Raw genomic sequence first — 18,963 nt, forward strand, 5'->3', positions numbered from 1 at the left:
GGGAATGTCGGTGTGTGTTCACCCAGAACACCCTATCAACTACATACTCTAGCAACACCCCAGCAATTGCAGCAAGAGCCTAGCAACCACCCAGAATCTCCTAGCAACCACCTAGCAACACTTTAGCAATCACCCAGAACATCTATATTCTGGCCTAACTGACCAAACTATTTATGTTTTTAAACAAGACTTTAAGTTGGCTTTATGACAAGCCAGCATAAATTTGTCTTTCAAACTTTTAATCTAGTTGAAATTAAACAATTCAACATTTTCTCACAACTATAAACACAGTCTCAAAACTATGCAACAAACCTCAAACTTCCAGGTCAAAATAAAATGTTTTAGTCAAAAACTTATTCTTGTCTGACAAAATCAAACTTTGGCCTCAGATGACACACAAAACTTAACAGATACACAGACTACTGCACTGCCCAGTCAACACTAATGAGATCAATTCATATAACACTGTAACAAAAATACCTCTTACTGGGATTCAGGAATTATTTTGCAGTTCACTGTCTACTACACTATACAAAAATACATTTACAGATACAGTAAAATACAGCAGTGATTTTTTTTCTTTCTTTTTTTCATTTTACAAAGTGATCTGGCAGTAGATATATGTGAACTTGGTATGCACCACAATACAGTATACTGTCAATTACAGTAAAACTACATTCAGCATCCTCTGCACATTTGGCCAAATTTTATTACAGTATATAAGTGTTAAAATGGAGACACCGGAGGCAGATGTAAAAGTAACAATAGTGGTTTTATTGATAACACAGCAGAGCAACAGGTAAGGGAGTGATGAATAAGCAGTTCTTGAATGCAGATAAGAGGGTGATACTGTCCTTGTGTTGTGTTTCAGATGAAGATGGAAGCAGACGTTGGAGAATGATGGCGGAGACACTCACACACACAGGCAGGTAGGCACACGAGGAGAACAGGAGACGATGGAGATGACTGGAGCAGGTAAGTATAGCGTTTGGAGTCCTTGAGGTAAGCATACGTTTCATTGTAGTGCAAACGAGACCGGACAGTGAGTGTGTGTGAGTGTGGAGGTTTTATGCTGGTGCTGATGAGGTGCTGATGAGGTGCAGGTGGCGATGATTAGTATGCCGGTGATTGAGTGCGTGGGTAAGGGAGTGAGGTGGAACCTGACATGTCTGTGACAGTACCCCCCCTCCCACGGCCCGCTCCTGAGGGCCGAGGACCCCGACGTCGTGGTGGTCGTCCTCTAGGGCGTGGGGCAGGTCTGTCCGGATGGTTGGTGTGGAAAGTCTGTAACAGATTAGGATCAAGGATATCATTCTTGGGGACCCATGAGCGTTCCTCGGGGCCATAGCCTTCCCAGTCAACCAGATATTCCAATTGACCACCACGGCGCCGGGAATCCACAATCTCGCGAACCACGTAGGCAGTGCCGTCCTCCAGGATGAGTGGAAGGGGGGGCTCGATGGCTGCCACGTCAGGTTCTGTGGAGGGAAGAACAGAAGGGTGGTGAGGCTTTAGAAGTGAGACATGGAATGTGGGATGAATTCTTTTGTACTGTGCAGGGAGTTGGAGATGGTAGGTGACGGGGTTGATCTGTCGGATGATGGTGAACGGGCCAATGAAGTGGGGACTCAGCTTCTTGCAGGGCAGACGCATCCTGATGTCCCTGGTGGACAGCCAGACCTTCTGCCCCGGGTGGTAGATAGGAGCGTCAGAGCGCCGAAGGTCGGCTGTCATCTTGCGTCTGCGCAGGGCTCTCTGCAGTTGGTGATGAGCCGAGTCCCAAACCCTCTCGCTCTCCCGGAACCAGTAGTCGACTGCCGGAACGTTGGAGGGTTCCCCATCCCAGGGGAACAGCGGGGGTTGGTAACCGAGTACGCACTGAAACAGTGTTAGTCCTGTAGTGGCTTGTCGGAGGGAGTTTTGTGCGTACTCGGCCCAACCCAGGTACTGGTTCCAGGAGTTCTGGTGGCCGTGACAGAAGGTACGCAGGAAGCGGCCTATCTCCTGGATCTTCCTTTCCGTCTGCCCGTTCGACTGAGGATGGTATCCAGATGACAGGCTGACGGTCACACCCAGGAGGGAGAAGAACACCTTCCAGACATGGGAGATAAACTGGGGCCCTCTGTCAGAAACAATGTCTTCGGGGATTCCATAATGACGAAAGACATGGTTAAACATCAGTTCGGCTGTGGTCATGGCGGTAGGTAGACCCTCCAGGGGGATCAGACGGCAGGATTTAGAGAAGCGATCTACAACTACCAGGATGCATGTGCGACCATCAGACTCGGGGAGATCGGTGACGAAGTCCACTCCCAGGTGTGACCAGGGTCTCTCAGGAACGGGCAGAGGATTGAGCTTGCCAGTGGGAAGATGGCGTGGGCTCTTGGAAATGGCGCACTCCCTGCAGCCCTGCACGTATCTTCTGACGTCGTTGGCCATGTTGGGCCACCAGAAGCGTTGTTTGAGCAACGAGAGGGTCTCATTGACCCCCGGGTGGCCAGTGCCAAGTGAAGAGTGCGCGTTGTGCAGAAGTGGAGTGCGACGTGCCCGTGTGACGTATTGCAAGCCTTGGGGGCAACCCGGCGGAGTGCGTGAGGAGGCATTGGAGGAGGGCAAGGTCTCTTCTGACCACTGGATGGGGCAAACGAGGATCAATTCAGGTAGGAGGGTTTCTGGTGTTTCAGCTTTCTCTTCTGGAGCATGGAGACGAGACAGAGCATCTGCTTTCGTGTTTTTTGAACCTGGACGGTAGGAGATGGAGAAATTGAATCTATAAAAGAACATGGCCCAGCGAGCTTGGCGAGGGTTGAGTCTTTTAGCAGCCTTCAGATATTCGAGGTTCTTGTGATCTGTAAGGACTTGAAATGGATGGTTAGCCCCCTCCAACCAATGCCTCCACTCTTCCAGGGCAAGCTTGACGGCCAGGAGTTCGCGGTCACCGATGTCGTAATTGACCTCCGCCGGGTTGAGCTTGCGGGAGAAGAAGGCACATGGATGGAGTCTACTTGGTGTCCCCTGCTGCTGCGAAAGGACCGCTCCCACTCCGGTGGTGGAGGCATCCACCTCCACAACGAAAGGTAAGTGCGGGTTAGGGTGGACGAGGAGGGGAGCGGTGGTGAAGGCTCTCTTGAGGGTCTCAAAGGCGTTGGTGGCTTGTTGGGACCAGGACAGAGACTTGGGCTGGTGACGTAGTAGATTGGTGAGAGGGCTGACTATGGTATTGTAATTCTTGATGAAGCGACGGTAGAAATTGGAAAATCCGAGGAAGCGTTGGAGTTCTTTAATGGTTGTAGGAGTGGGCCAGGTCTGGATTGCGGAAACCTTCCCCTCGTCCATCCGGATGCCACTGTGGTCAATCACGTATCCCAGGAACTGGACAGAGGACTGGTGAAAGGAGCACTTTTCAGCTTTGAGAAACAGGTGGTATTGCCGTAAGCGTTGGAGGACCTCCGCAACGTGGTGGCGATGTTCGGCCAAGCTCCGGGAGTAAATGAGGATGTCATCTATATATACCAGCATGAACTTGTGGAGGAACTCCCGGAGCACCTCGTGTATGAAATCCTGGAATACGGAGGGGGCGTTGACCAGGCCATACGGCATGACGAGGTATTCGTTGTGGCCGGTGGGCGTGACGAAGGCGGTCTTCCACTCGTCCCCCTCACGTATCCGGATGAGGTTATACGCACTGCGGAGGTCCAACTTAGTGAACACAGTGGCACCACGGAGATGTTCCAGGGCCGCTGGGACGAGGGGAAGTGGGTAGCGGAACTTGATGGTGATCTTGTTCAGGGCACGGTAATCGATGCAGGGCCGCAAGCCTCCATCCTTCTTAGCCACAAAGAAGAAGCTTGAAGCAGCAGGGGAAGTAGACGGGCGGATGTAACCTTGGTTAAGGGCCTCTTCAATATATTCCTCGATGGCCTTCTCCTCCGGTAATGACAGGGGGTAAATGCGTCCCCTGGGCACTGGCTCACCCGGTAACAGATCGATGGCACAGTCCCATGGCCGGTGTGGAGGTAGCTTGGAGGCGCGTTGCGGGCAGAAGACGTCACTGAAGGGGGCGTAATCAGGTGGAACATCCACGGAACGCTTCTCTACAGGACTTTCGATGGACGTGGCGTTGATGGAGAGAGTCTTGTAGAGTGGAGAGTTTCGGAACAGGAAGCACTGGGAAGCAGTCGAAGAAACAGTGGTCGCCCCACTTCAGGACTTCGCCCGTGCGCCAGGAGATGGTGGGGCTGTGCTGTTCAAGCCATGGGCGCCCTAGAACCACGTCAGCGGTGGATTTCTCCAGAACCAGCAGATGGATGTTCTCCATATGAAGTACTCCGACTCTTAGTTGCAGGGGACCCACGCAGCGACGGACCGTCTTACGGCTCAGGGGTTTGCCAGTGATGGAGTGGATTTGATAGTTAAGCGGAGACGGGGAGGTTTGGAGCTTGAGCTGTCGACAGAGGGCGCCGGAGATGAAGTTTCCTGCTGACCCTGAATCGAGGAGCGCCACCACTGGAATAGAGGCATTAGCAGCAGTAAGGTTTACAATAGTAGTGAGTGGTTTCATTTTTTGGATGGAGGGAATGATTGCACTCACCACCGGTCAAGGAGGACGAGTAGGGGATGTGGAGATGACATGCCCCGGAGATCCACAATATAAACACAAATTCAGGGTCAGCCTTCTCTGTCTTTCAGCAGGAGTGAGACAGGAATGATCGACTTGCATGGGTTCACATGCTGGTTCTGGGGAGCTGACGGGTTCGGATCGACGGAGGAGGATGTTGGAGAGTGGCTGGCCCTGGTGCTCGTGGAGACACGACTGCATACGAGAACCCACGCGGATGGCGAGTTGAATGAAGCGTTCGAGTCCTATGGAGTCCTCGTATGCAGCGAGATGCAACCGCACATTAGGCTCCAATCCTTGACGAAAGGTGGTGATGAGGGCTTGTTCATTCCATCCGCTGGTGGCGGCTAGCGTTCTGAACTGCAAGGCGTATTCGTTAACAGAGTTATTTCCTTGTTTTAGATTGTAAAGTTTCTCACCGGTCGAAGAATCTGCCAGAGGTTTGCCGAAGACCTCACGGAAGTGAGAGACGAACGCCGAATATGATTTCACAACAGCGCCTTTCTGGGTCCACAGAGAATCTGCCCATTGAAGGGCCTTACCTTGCAGTTGAGAGATGATGAACGCAATTTTAGCCGTGTCGGTGGGGTAGAGGTGCGGCTGCATCTCCAGGACCAGTTCACATTGGAGAAGGAATCCGCTGCATTCCTCCGCCGATCCAGAGTAGGGCGCCGGTTTGGCCATGGGACTGGCGGTGAACGCTGGAGAAGGAGCGGTGATGGTGGGTGCGGAAGCTGCAGCGTTGGTGGATGGCGGTGAAGATGGTGGTGGTGTGAGTGCTCGACGGAATGCGTCCACGAGCTCCTGGAACGGGTCCGTGGTGCTCATGCTGTGACTGTTGTTATGGTCCGGTCTTCTGTTACAATGGAGACACCGGAGGCAGATGTAAAAGTAACAATAGTGGTTTTATTTATAACACAGCAGAGCAACAGGTAAGGGAGTGATGAATAAGCAGTTCTTGAATGCAGATAAGAGGGTGATACTGTCCTTGTGTTGTGTTTCAGATGAAGATGGAAGCAGACGTTGGAGAATGATGGCAGAGACACTCACACACACAGGCAGGTAGGCACACGAGGAGAACAGGAGACGATGGAGATGACTGGAGCAGGTAAGTATAGCGTTTGGAGTCCTTGAGGTAAGCATACGTTTCATTGTAGTGCAAACGAGACCGGACAGTGAGTGTGTGTGAGTGTGGAGGTTTTATGCTGGTGCTGATGAGGTGCTGATGAGGTGCAGGTGGCGATGATTAGTATGCCGGTGATTGAGTGCGTGGGTAAGGGAGTGAGGTGGAACCTGACGTGTCTGTGACAATAAGGTACTATAGCAGTGTATTGGTCTTCTGACACAAGACAGTCATTTCTCAGTTCTGCAAAATACAGTATAACGAATGGCTACAGAGAAAGTTGACAATCACAAGTTTGAGGGTGTACACTGTGCTACAGTTTACTGTACATAGTGACATTTCCCTCATCTAAAGTACTGGTACTGTGTAAGTTTAAAACCCCTGTAAATTATTCATTCAGCTCTCTCAGATTTTGACTGGTGTGTGTCATCAGTTTTGCTACCTAATATAGTCATTGTTAAACATTTTGAGAAATGTGTCTTTGTTTTGAGAACTGATGGTTTGGGAAACTGGGCCAAGCTGAATCACTTATAATGTGTAGCAATCGAGAAAAGCTAAAATACGTTTAGATTCTTACCTAACTAGTTTCTGTGATCGGTATCTTATTGATTTCATGTTATTGTTTCGTCGGATGGCAAAAAGACCTTTATCCATGATGAAAGTGGAGCGGGCGGTCGGTGAATCAGCTCGCAAAAAATTACGAAAATTCGAGGACTTCTGAGTTAGCCGAGAAGCAGTAATTTTCCGATTCGCGAACAAATGAAAAACAATTCATGAGTGAACTTGGCTTCGCTGTGTTTTTTACTCCCAAAGAACCGGTTCATAAGAGTCATTTATTAATGAACCGTCATGCAGCTTATTGAAAGACGTGTTTTCTTGCCATTATTTTGCAATATGCTGTCTTTTTTATGTCATCACATTGAAGCGCTGCTGCTGAAAAGCAGTAGTACTTGAAACACTGCTAACATTTATATTTTATTCTCTGATAATTTTGGGGTGGCAAATGGGGTGGCAAAGCTTTTTCTTAGGGTGGCAGTTGCCACCCCGTGCCACCCCGGTTGATCCGCCCCTGCTCCAGCATCCACCAATCACAGCGCACACCTTCCCCTGAGTAATAATCACCGCCACCTGCATCTCATCAGCGCACTCATCACCAGCACTACTTAAAGACACTCACACACACAGTCACATTGTCCGGTCTCATTTGCATCAAGGAACTTACTTCTATGCTTACCTCAAGGACTTCCATTGCGACTTACCTGTCTCCTGTGTCTCCGTACAACCTCCTGTACTCCAAGTCTGTGTGTGAGTGTCATCCGCCAGCATTGTCTCCAGTCTGCTACTGCCTCCAACCTGCAAACCACAAAGGACAGTATTATCTCTCATTCATTCATCATTCACTTCTACAACCACCATCTACTCACCTGTTGTCCCTGTAACCTCTGCTTGTGTCCAATAAACTACCTGAACTGTTATCTTCTGTCTCCGACTGGTACATATTGTAACAACATGATCTGATATGCTGCATCATGAACAGTTTTTAAAGATCCATTTTGAGAGTTATATTTGCTGTGTGAATGTATCGTATTGTTTATGCAATGTATTATGCAGTCACGAGCTTGGGGCGGGGAGCACGAGCATTTAAAGGTGTACACACCCCAAATCAGAGCATTTTTAATACCACCCCCAAAATAGGCAGTTACAGTGTACCAAACTGAACAACAATAATAGGTATAAGATAATAATATGCTCCAAATAACCAGTGCACCACTGAAACCATCGTAATTACAATTCAAGGAATTACAAATTAACAGTTGTACACTTTGCCTTAAATGTGACCAGTGGACATGCATGTTACTCAATATATGTATCATGAAGATTAATTGTGAACACTTATCCACTATATGCACATCTATTTTATCTATGTAGTTTATTTTATCTGTCTATTTAATCTGTCTCCTCTATCTACTCATTTTTTTATTTAGGTTTTTTCTATCTATAATTTGATCTGTTTTTATCTAATTGTTTATCTATTTTATCTCTCTTATCTATCTATCCTTCTTAAAGAACAAACCTGTCTGGCCAAAATAGGACTTAGCAGCAAGTCAAGATTAAGTACAAGAACATTTTGCAGGCTGGTAAGTGACTTGATTGGTGAAAAAAATGTACAAATTAGGTGAATAGTGTCTGCTGACATATTTTATTATCTGTACTGATTTTAACATTTGAAAAGGCTCATATTCGCACTGAACCATGACTGTAACACAATGTATTAATCATCGTTATTTTTTTTTTCTTTCCAAAGCTCCAAGCTGACAAGTGATGATCGCAAAATAAAAAATACAACTAAAAAAATTTCAAAAACATTGTGGGTCTCCTACCTTTCTCATACACTACATAGTTACATCCAGTGAAGGAGAACTAGAATTTGGGAAGATGAACTGCTACCAATGCCAAATAAAATGCATGTACACATGAAAGAGTAACATTATCCTTTATTAAAGGATAGGCTAAATCAAAACAAACTGCAATAATATATGCATTCGTCAAACCTCTGCCAGCAATATGAACAGCAGTCTTCATAATAACAGTAAAATAACAGTAGCCATAATTAGATAAATGACAGTAAATGTCTAGTATTTTATTGCAGGATAATTTAAATTATGCAACATATTTACAGAAGACCATGGAGTGACTGTAAAACATTAATTTAGAATTGACAGCGGAACTAACAGATAAATCACACACAGTCACATATTGGCTATAATTTAAATGTGAATGAATTCACTGGTGATGTAGTTTTATTTTGTGATTTACTATTGTGAATGTGATACAATATTTTATTGTATATAATACATTCTATTTGTCTGTTTTATTAAAAGTTGACTGCATCCTACCAGATTAAGATTTACTTTAAATTAGTTTGACAAGAACTTTCAAAGGTGACGATCCTGTAGTTTGTTTCAGCCTGTTGACACCAATAAAATGTGCTTAATGTACCAATTTACAGAAGATCTCAGACATCACCATAATGAATGAGGTGAAAACATGTAACTATTGGCTTTTCAGCAGCTCAGTTAAACATGATGGTCCTGTACTTTTTAAATGCAGATTGAACAGAAACACAGTGATCACAGTTCACACCTGCAGTGAAGCTCCTCCCACAACAATTCACCAATAAATACTGGGAATATTCACATCATCCTACAAGAGAAGGACAAACTCCAGGTGTAGCAGCTGAAATCTGTGGGAAGATGGAGTTTATTAAAGAGGAGATTGAAGACATGAGTGATCCAGAACCATCCAGAATAAAAGATGAAGATACGGAGGAACAAATAGGTTGGTGTCCATTCTTGATTCTTCATTATTGACTGCTTTGGTAGATGTGAATTAATAAGCAGTATATGCAGTGTTGACTCCAGGATTTTTTTCTTGCGGTGCTAAGAGGGGCTTAACAGTTCAGAGGGGGTGCCAAAACAATAACAATAATTTTAAGTGCATCAATAACTTCAATAGTCTGCATTTATTGCATTTTTCATTTTACCTAAAAAGTATACATTTACAAGGTCACATTGTTAACTGTGCAGTTACTAATCACACTATCCATTTCTCTGAACATCTTTATTATTACTGTAGCGCTTTGACTCAATAATGGTTTATCGAAACCTGCAGACTTACAATTGCGTAGACATACTGTACATGCCCATGTATTTATTATGTCTATGGATGGTGCATCCCACCTACGGCTGGAACAGATAATGAGGGCTTTAAAACTAAAGGAAGGAATATGTTTATACTTTACAAATTCTAACAAAATGGAAAAGAGTGCAGTGTGTGTAGATGTGTTATTAAAAGTTGAAGCTTGACATCATTTGACATGCCATTTTAAAACAGTGTGAAAAAAATGTGAAGCAGACGATGCATCAAGACTTCTGTTTTTAAATTATGTTGTGATAGATGAAAAACAACCTCGTTTTCTTCACCATATCTCAGGGCGAAGAATTTATATTAAAGGTGCCCAAGAATTCTTTTTCACAAGATGTAATATAAGTCTAAGGTGTCTCCTGAATGTGTCTGTGAAGTTTAAGTTCAAAATTCCCAATAGATTTTTTTAAATTAATTTTTTTAACTGCCTATTTTGGGGCATCATTAACTATGCACTGATTTTTTCAGTCGCCGCCCCTTTAAATCGCGTGCCCCCTGCCTCACGAGCTCTCGACTATATTACAGCGCATTTACAAAGTTCACACAGCTAATATAACCCTCAAATGGATCTTACAAGATGTTCGTCATGCATGCTGTGTGCATACATCGAATCATGTGAGTAAAGTATTTATTTTGATTAACATGACATTTAATCACATTTGATTCTCTATGAGTTTGAGGCTATGCTCTGTGGCTAAAGCTAACATTACACACTGTTGGAGAGATTTATAAAGAATTAAGTTGTGTTTATGAATTATACAGACTGCAAGTGTTTAAAAATGAAAATAGCGACGGCTCTCTTGTCTCTGTGAATACAGTAATAAACGATGGTAACTTTAACCACATTTAACAGTACATTAGCAACATGCTAACGAAACATTTAGAAAGACAGTTTACAAATATCACTAAAAATATCATGTTATCATGGATCATGTCAGTTATTATTGCTCCATCTGCCATTTTTCGCTGTTGTTCTTGCTTGCTTACCTTGTCTGTGCACAGATCCAGCCATTAATACTGCCTTTCCTTGTCTAATGCTTGAACATGGGTTGGCATATATGCAAATATTGGGGGCGTACACCCCGACTGTTACGTAACAGTCTGTGTTATGTTGAGATCTGCGTGTTTTCCGGAAGTCTTTTAAACAAATGAGATTTACATAAGAAAGAGGAAGCAATGGGGTTTGAAACTCAATGTATGTCTTTTCCATGTACTGAACTCTTGTTATTCAACTATGCCAAGATAAATTCAATTTTTCATTCGAGGGCACCTTTAAGTGCAAGAATTTATACTAAAATCTATATTATTTGACGTCTATAATGTGAGTGAATCTTCACAAATATCAAGTGAATTTGACAATAATCAGCGGCTTAAGCCAGCAAAGTACATACTCACCAATTTGCAGATTACAAGAGGACAATATGTCAGTTATCTTCTGAGTAATTCTGAGATGTGTATGAAGTGTGATTGCTCTTGATGAGGAGCTTAATACGTTCATTATCCGCTAATGTGCTAATGTGCACATACATGAACATGGCCTAATTGACTCCTTCCCCATCAACCATTGTTTATACATAAAGGTACATTAAAACATTTATTAAATCTTCTTTTTTGAATGACTTTTTTATTTTCAATGAAAGTGACACTTGATGTGTGTTTTAGACCAGGTGGAAATGAAACAGCAAAGAGAAGAACTGAATGAAGTAGAGGAGGAACATCATAACTTTAAAACTCAAAGAACAAATGCGAAAAAACTGCACACCTGCCCTCAGTGTGGAAAGAGTTTCACAGGAAATGGAGACCTTACGACCAGTGTTGGGTGTAACGCGTTACAAAGCGTTACTGTAATAATATTACTTTTTTCAGTAACTGGTAGTGTAAGGCATTACTCGTCTGAAAATGGTAATATTATTACAGTTTTCCCGAGCTAGTTACTTGCGTTACATTTACCAGTAGCACCTTCATCACACACAAGGCACACAACACAGAGAACAGAAGGGAAGGGGAGGAGGGCGTGAATGGAACAGTGATTGGTCTGGGTTTGGCACGAGGTATCATTTACCATCACCGATTGGTCGACACCCGGCAGCCAGCAGCAGAGCGGCACCCTCAAAGACAGATGGGGAAAAATGGAAGCGTCAACAACGGCAAGCTCTGTTTCAGAGGAAGGTTCCCAGCAACAAAAAGCTAGTTTCGACGGGTGGAGATTCAGTCATTATTTTGAATATGTTCAACGGAAGGAAAATAACTTGACGGTGAAGTGCACACTCTGCCCGGGGAGAAAGCTGCTCTCCACCGCTTGTAACTCTACCTCCAACTTGAAGAAGCACCTGCAGCGACAGCACGGACACATCAAGCTCGTTGCGAAGCGACAGAGTGACATGAACGAGCAGCCCCACAAGCAGCAAAAACTTTCATTTGAACATAAAGTACTACCAACATCAAAATCCGAGATAAATAAGCTTGTTGCCTCGTACGTAGTAGAAGAAATGTTACCTCTTTCTACCGTCGAATCGCTGTCTTTTAGAAAGATACTCTGCAAAATACCGATAGCAGGGACAGACCAGCCGTTTTCCGACAGGAAAACCTTCGCAATGTACCTAGATAAATGTTACGCCATGATGGAAAGTGAGCTGAAGAAAACGTTTGAGAGCACTGAGTATGTGTCAACGACCGCTGACATCTGGACTTGTCACAACAAAAGCTATATAGGCATGACCCCATTGGATTGATCCAAGCAACTTCCATCGTGAAAAAGCAGCCCTTGCCTGCAAAAGAATCAAAGGACGACACACATATGACATTGTGGCCACTGAAATTGAGCAGGTTCACTCATCTTATGGACTGTCAGAGAAGGTCACAGCAACAGTCACAGACAATGGATCGAATTTTGTTAAGGCTTTCAGGTCAGTTGAATAATAGTTTACTTACTTGTACTTATTTGCAAATGTATAAGTTAATGAATTGTTTAATTTGATTGCATTAACCCTCTGATGGTCTTTATGTCTACACTCGTGTTTTTTGGGGTCTCCAGAGACCCCAGACAATAACATTTAATTTTGTAACAAGATAATAGTTTTTTTTTTTTTTTTTTTTTTTACAAATGTAATTTTATTCTGTTTGTTAATGTCTTTACTCAACATGTGTGCAGTTTTTGGAGAATTTATGATATCTTTTAAATTTCTATAAATAAATAAATATTTAAATAAGCTTTTTACAAAAAAACAGCATTTGATGTAAAATTCACTTTATAAAAGACCCAGATTTCTAACTTTCATTCATGGGGGTAACATGAATCATTTTAAATGGTTTAATGTAACATTTATGCCCATTTTTTGGAAAATGCAGTTTTAAAAAAAAAAAAAAAAAATCACTTTAACCACTAGATGGCTATAGAGCTCCACTATATGCTATTTGCTATTTGACTACCTGAAAGATATCTTTTCACAAGTTGGATTCAGTTGGATTCATATCTAAACATTATAAAATCACAATTATAACAAAAATAAAATTTGAATTGAATAGGCCACACATTATAGTTTTTTTTTCTTCTTGCACTTCTCACATTCAGGGAGTATGAGCCCAAGCCAGCAGCAGCAGCAGCAGCAGCATCCGATTCAGAGGACGAGGGATCAGGGGAGGATGAAGAAGTGTCATTTACCGATGTACAAGAAGTGCTCTCCACGGAACAAGAAGACCCAGGACACTTTACTCTCCCCCCTCACTTAAGATGTGCCTCGCACACACTTAATTTGATATCAACTGTTGATATTGAAAAATGGTTGACAGTGACAAACAAAACAATTTACAGAAGTGCCACTGCAAAGTGCTCTGCCCTCTGGACTAAGGCCAGCCGGTCTACAGTAGCTGCAGAGCTAGTGGAAAGCCTTTGTGGAAAAAAACTCATGGTGCCTACAGTGACGAGATGGAACTCTTTCCACAATGCAGTTGCACGAATAACTGAGATATCCAGACCACAGTTGACAACTCTCTGCAGTCAGTTAGGTGTACGAGCCTTTTCCGAGCGAGAGTACAAATTCCTTGTAGAGTATTGCACAGTCACAAAACCGCTTACAAAAGCTTTGGACCGTTTACAAGGTGAGATAAAGTATAGGTTAATGTAAACCTGTGGCTTCTTGCCTTTCCTTTTTTTGAATGTTAAACATTTGAATCAAACAAGTAATTCATTCATTGATTCATATTCATTCATTCCAGGGGAAAATGATTGTTATTATGGCAATCTATTACCGACACTGGAGTCTCTGATGTTAAAGACCTTGGCATTGCGTCCCGGCCTCTCCGAGATGATGGCAAATCTGCCTGATGTCATAGTGCAGGTAGGCTGTGAGTGTGTATTTAAGACTTACTGACTGTAACTTTGTGTGATATGAGAGAAGCCTGTCATATGCACAATTGCACAGGGGCGTAACTACAGACAGTGCAGGCAGTGCAGCCGCACTGGGGCCCGTGCGGCGGGGGGCCCGCTGCGCACCCGGGCCCTGCCCACATCGCAAGTGGGCCCCTGGCGATGAAGTGTCTCGTCAGGATGCTATATTATACATTCATTTTTAACCCATAATAATAAAACCGATTTAAATGACGTTCTTCTCGTTTTATTAATTTGAGGCCGTTTCTATTGCGTTATTTTGATGACAAATGTGAGAGAACATAATTGTAACACGAGAGTAGAGCGCAAATTTCTCTGTTTTCTCTCAGGCGGATATCTTTCACTAGGCAATTCACAATGACGTGCATGCGTTCTCATAATGGTCTCACGGCTCATGCTCTCGCTCACATACGTGTGCGAGCTCAAGCCTTGTCCTGTGCACTCCGAGTGAACCTTCTTGCTCTTTCTTTAGAATTGTTTTCTCACATTGAATTAATGTTGCCGTAAACTTTCAACCACCAGACTCTCGATTAAATGAAGAATAGCACCGTATAGGCTAGGGGAGCGCGGTGCACAACCTAACGCGGAGTAAGTAACACAGATATCACTGAACATTTACAACGCAAAAGTAAATTTCTAAAGTTATTTTTTTCCATCTCTGTTTTTTTTTTGTGTTTATTTAAAATAAGACAAATCTGATATTATTTAATCTTATTTAACAGTTGAGACTGTTATTTAATGCTAACCAGCAAATCCCAGTTGTGCAGATGGGGTGCTATTATAGCCTATTCTATAGCCTAATTTTATAAATTCTTTTGAGAAACCATGAGAAAAGGGCGACTAATGACTCACAGTCAATCTTCAGAAATTATGAATTATTATATTTTTAACTAGCCTACGCTGTATAGCCTAGCTGTATGATGTGTTTGCTATCAAACTCAAAACATTGTATAGGCTATTTTTAATGATTAAAAATGCCATTTTTTATTATTTTTGTATTAATTAATTTTTTGGACATAATGTTTTAGTTTAGATATTTTTTTATTATATAAGGTAACATTTTAAGCTGTCATTTGGTCATGTTAATCTTAATGCGCCTCACCTTTGGGGCATGTTGTCACAATTCACTTCTAAGAAAAAAGTATCCTATAGGCTATAGAAATTATAAGGACTCACCTTTTCGTTTCATGAGATAGGCCTAGCATTTGCGATCTGATTTGTTTTTGCCAGTTCTCAGTTATTAAAGTCTATATAGTTATTTTGAGATAAATGCTTATAAATATGTATTTATTGAATTATTTTATTTAGTGATCTATCAGTTCATCAGATCTTCTATGATGTGTGGGCACACATCGACAGAAACATTGGAAACATCAAATTAAATGCGCTGAGTTTGAAATTGTAAATCACACGTCATTCACATTCTACCGCTTATTGTTGACTATTTATAGGCCTACACCCCTAAATGTTCCCGTTTCTTCCCGCCCGGTATTTTCTCAAAAATGGCAGTAACAACCAAAAGTGTTTAGAAATATTTTGAGAAAACCATTAAAATTATTCCACACAGGGGCGTAACTACAGACAGTGCAGGCAGTGCAGCCAAGGGGGCCCATCGTAATAGCCTGCACTGGGGCCCATCATTATTAAGTTACGCCACTGCAATTGCACATCCCTCCACTATCACAGATGCTTCCATTATCACAGTCTTCTAAATTTCACACTGAAATAGGCTCTTAGAGAATGTAAGAATTGTATACTGGTACTGTGTTTCTGAAGACCCGGTATAGTCAATATGCCTGTTGCATCATTTACATGTCAACTCCTTCCACAGGAAGGTATGTTTTTCCTCTTTAAGAAAAATATCTAATTTTAGAAATCTCTTTCTTACAGGCCATCAAAACCCGCTTTGCTTCTGTTTTGGACAGTAGGGAGGGTCTCCTGGCTGCTGTCACTCTGCCAAAGTTCAAGATGAGGTGGTTGAGGGAAGAGACCAGGAGAGAGGCCCTAAAGAATCTGCTGATAACAGAGTGTCGTGCTTCACCCCTGGCTGCCCCCCACAATGAGGAGCATGAGGTCAGGCCTCCACAGATTAGTCCAGCATCCAGCAGTAGTGAGGATGACTTTTTTGTGTTTGAGGAAGAGCAGGATTCAGGATCTTTTGGCCCAGACAGGGAGGTGATGGAGTACCTGAAGTCTGGGTCAGAGATGGGGGTCCTAGACAACTTCCCCAGAATTAAGAACTTATCTTTAAAATACAATACAGCACCAGCATCCAGTGCTCCAGTGGAGAGGCTATTCAGCCTGGGAAGCCTTGTTCTCACTCCAAGGAGGAACAGGTTAGGAGACAAGCGCTTTGAGAGACTCCTCCTTATGAGGTATAACCACTACTTTGACAAATAAGCTGACACATTCAGAAGCTCATATTTTGCACCAGAAAAATGCATTACAGTAAATGCCAACTGTATTTTTCCTTTTATTTACTTTGAGACTTCTGTATTTGCTTTAACTCATTTCAACAACCTACCTCTCCTCTGCACTGTGTTTTGCTTTTTAACAATTTACCTCTCCTCTACACAGTGCTGGTAAGGCCAGTCTTTTTTATTTATGGATATATTTTTTTGAGGAAGTTAATATTTTTTTTGTTTGTACTTGTTAATCGACAATCAAATTGATTTTTTGCACTAGATGGTTTTTGTTAAACATTGAGGAAGTTAATATGTTCTTGTACCAGGGACGGATTACGTACCGGGCCAGCGGGGCCGCTGCCCAGGGGCCCTAGGGGTGCAGGGGGCCCATGGGGCCCCTAGCCCAAAACAATTTGCAACGCTTATCAACAATGTATTTTCGTTTGTCTATTTTAGAGGGCCTACATTCTTTGATCCTCTGCCTACAAGGGCCCCTGACCCTATAGGGAGGGCGTTTGGCTGCCAAGGGCCCTTGAATTGTGGTGGTTGTGGTGGTGGTGCTGGTGGTGGTGGGGGGGAGGTCGGTGCTTTCAGGGGGCCCCCGGCCCTGCTATAGGAACTTTAAAGGGAAATGGGTGCATGGGAGCCTACTTTTAGAAGGCCCTCTTAGGCCCTCCTATTATGGTCCTGGCTTCTGGCTACCAGGGGGCCATATGGAGGATGGGGGCTTTGGGGGCTTTTAGAGGGCCCTCTGATTATGAGGGCCCTTCTAGGAGGCCCTAGGCTAGGGAGGAGGGTGTAGTGTACCTTTAGAGGGCCATCTGATTACAAGGGCCCCTACCATGGGGCCCCTGGCTTCTGGGGGGAGGGGAGGGGGGCGTGTTAACAGCCTTACAGAAGGCCCTCTGACTAGGGAGCGGTAGCATGGTGGGATGGAGGCGGTTAACCTGCCCGCTGAGTGGCCCCCAGACCAGTGTAGCAGTGTAAGAGTTTGACCAGTGTAATCACTCCCAGGGCTGTAGTGGAGGCTAAACGCAAGTAAACACTGTTTACCCACCTCTGAAATTTCAGAATTAGAGTTTACCCACTTCTCAATTGATCTAAATGCACATCATAGTATAGTTTATGCACAAAATGTGATCACAGAATTCTTATTTTACCACTACACCCCTGATCACTCCGTTCTGTACGGGGATATGGTACACAGGTGGATTCTGGCATGGTTCACTAACCGTGGTTTCTGGCATGGTGATCACTAACCGTGCCCCAACATGACTCTCACTGTACGTTCACACCAGGAGAGACCAAAGCGAACACGTCGCCAAGGTCGTTGAAGAAGCTTCGTTGTTGAATTTGCTTTATTCACTTTGTTCGCTCATTGGAATGTTTGATTTAGCCTGTTACCGTGGGGCGTTGGTAAATCTATATATTAGAATTGGTTTTCACCGAACCGCGTCATAACTCATTACATAAGGTTAACTGACTTTTAACTTCTCTTTTTTGCTCTGGCCCGCCCAATTCGCTTCGCTGCCAGTGAATTTGCTTTGTTCGGCCAATTCGCCGAGAAATAATGACTTTCGTCGCTCTGGTCTCTTCTGATGTGAATGTACGTGACATCAATAATGACACTACAAATAATAAATATTTGAATTAATTTGAGAAAGTTGGTGTTAATAACAGTTTTTTTCACATTGGACTCCTTGCAATGCGTAAATCATGGGGAGAGACCTATCTTTTCCCATGGTAATAACCAGGCTGCTGAATAGAAATTGGATGATCAGGGGCGGAGCCAGACATTGTAAACATTCGGGGCTTAGTCCAAATCTATATTTGTCCAAAGACAATTTAATTTTCTATTAACAGCTTTACTGACATGAAAGGAGCTTTTGTTGTTGTTGTTGTTGAAAATTTTGAAAATTTTAAGGTTAAATGCATCAATCTGGTGCTCTCTGGAAACTCAAAATTAAGAGCTTCAACCCATGTACAGTGTGCAAATTGAACAAAGAAACAGCATTGACTTGTACCTGGACATTAAAAAGGGTTCAAACATCTTTTTTACAATACTTTTGTACGATTTCTTTTTAAAAGATAAATCCTTGAGCTTTTATTTTGATCACCAGATCACCAGCCGATCGCTTGCGCAGATGTGCGCACTTCTCTTTAAAACACGCAGCACAGACAGAGTGTATATATAATTAATCGCTGTCTTTTGCTGTTTTATATAGGCACAAAGCCATATCACGGTTTCGATTTTAGCTCGTTGTAAAACGTAGTATGTTTTAAATGTTCAGTTCATTATGAAACGGTGGCGGCAGTACAGGGTCATTAATGGGAAACACTGAATGAATGTATAGCTGATAAATGTGCTAAAGTTGTCATATCGGTTGTTATATAACAAAAACCCTTCCACTGGACCGAGAGAGAGTCTCGAGGCCTGCCGCTGCTCTGAGTGAGTGACAGGAGGCGTGGCTCTGTACAACTGCGGTGTCAACATCATTCTGCTTTTACAACACGGTACGCGTACGCCGCACTAGTTTGGACCCACAAGTGGCATGATGACGTAACAACTAGCTATCCCAGACAATGCTGGCGTTTTTTTTTTTTCAACGCGAACGTTTTGCCCAGGGGCCCATACAACCCATAATCCGTCCCTGTCTTGTACTTGTTATAAATTGACAATCAAATTGATTGTTTGCACCAGACGGTGTTTGTTAAACATTGAGGA

General features: G+C 43.3%; 2 protein-coding genes and 1 pseudogene across 4 annotated transcripts in view; all 3 read left to right on the plus strand.

Annotated features, from left to right (window-relative positions):
• The window catches only part of LOC125248716, a 551,526-nt pseudogene that overhangs the window by 436,025 nt on the left and 96,538 nt on the right, over positions 1-18,963 (plus strand).
• The window catches only part of LOC125248639 (gastrula zinc finger protein XlCGF52.1-like), a 221,620-nt gene that overhangs the window by 35,888 nt on the left and 166,769 nt on the right, over positions 1-18,963 (plus strand). The gene's annotated exons all lie outside the window — the stretch shown is intronic.
• On the plus strand, positions 12,772-18,055 carry LOC125248684. The gene is made up of 3 exons (XM_048160802.1): positions 12,772-13,544; positions 13,662-13,783; positions 15,724-18,055. The coding sequence occupies exons 1-3, from the start codon at positions 13,352-13,354 to the stop codon at positions 16,231-16,233; spliced, it is 825 nt and encodes a 274-aa protein (XP_048016759.1). The 5' UTR covers positions 12,772-13,351; the 3' UTR covers positions 16,234-18,055.

This window comes from Megalobrama amblycephala, linkage group LG16, assembly GCF_018812025.1.
Source record: "Megalobrama amblycephala isolate DHTTF-2021 linkage group LG16, ASM1881202v1, whole genome shotgun sequence".
Classification (NCBI taxonomy): Eukaryota; Metazoa; Chordata; class Actinopteri; order Cypriniformes; family Xenocyprididae; genus Megalobrama; species Megalobrama amblycephala.

Bases quoted from the DNA above. Each gene is read 5' to 3' on its own strand.
- LOC125248684 (XM_048160802.1), top strand. From the start codon at position 13,352: ATGGTGCCTACAGTGACGAGATGGAACTCTTTCCACAATGCAGTTGCA. The intron at 13,545-13,661 runs GTGAGATAAAGT...CATTCATTCCAG, and splicing joins AGCTTTGGACCGTTTACAAG to GGGAAAATGATTGTTATTAT. The intron at 13,784-15,723 runs GTAGGCTGTGAG...TCTTTCTTACAG, and splicing joins TGCCTGATGTCATAGTGCAG to GCCATCAAAACCCGCTTTGC.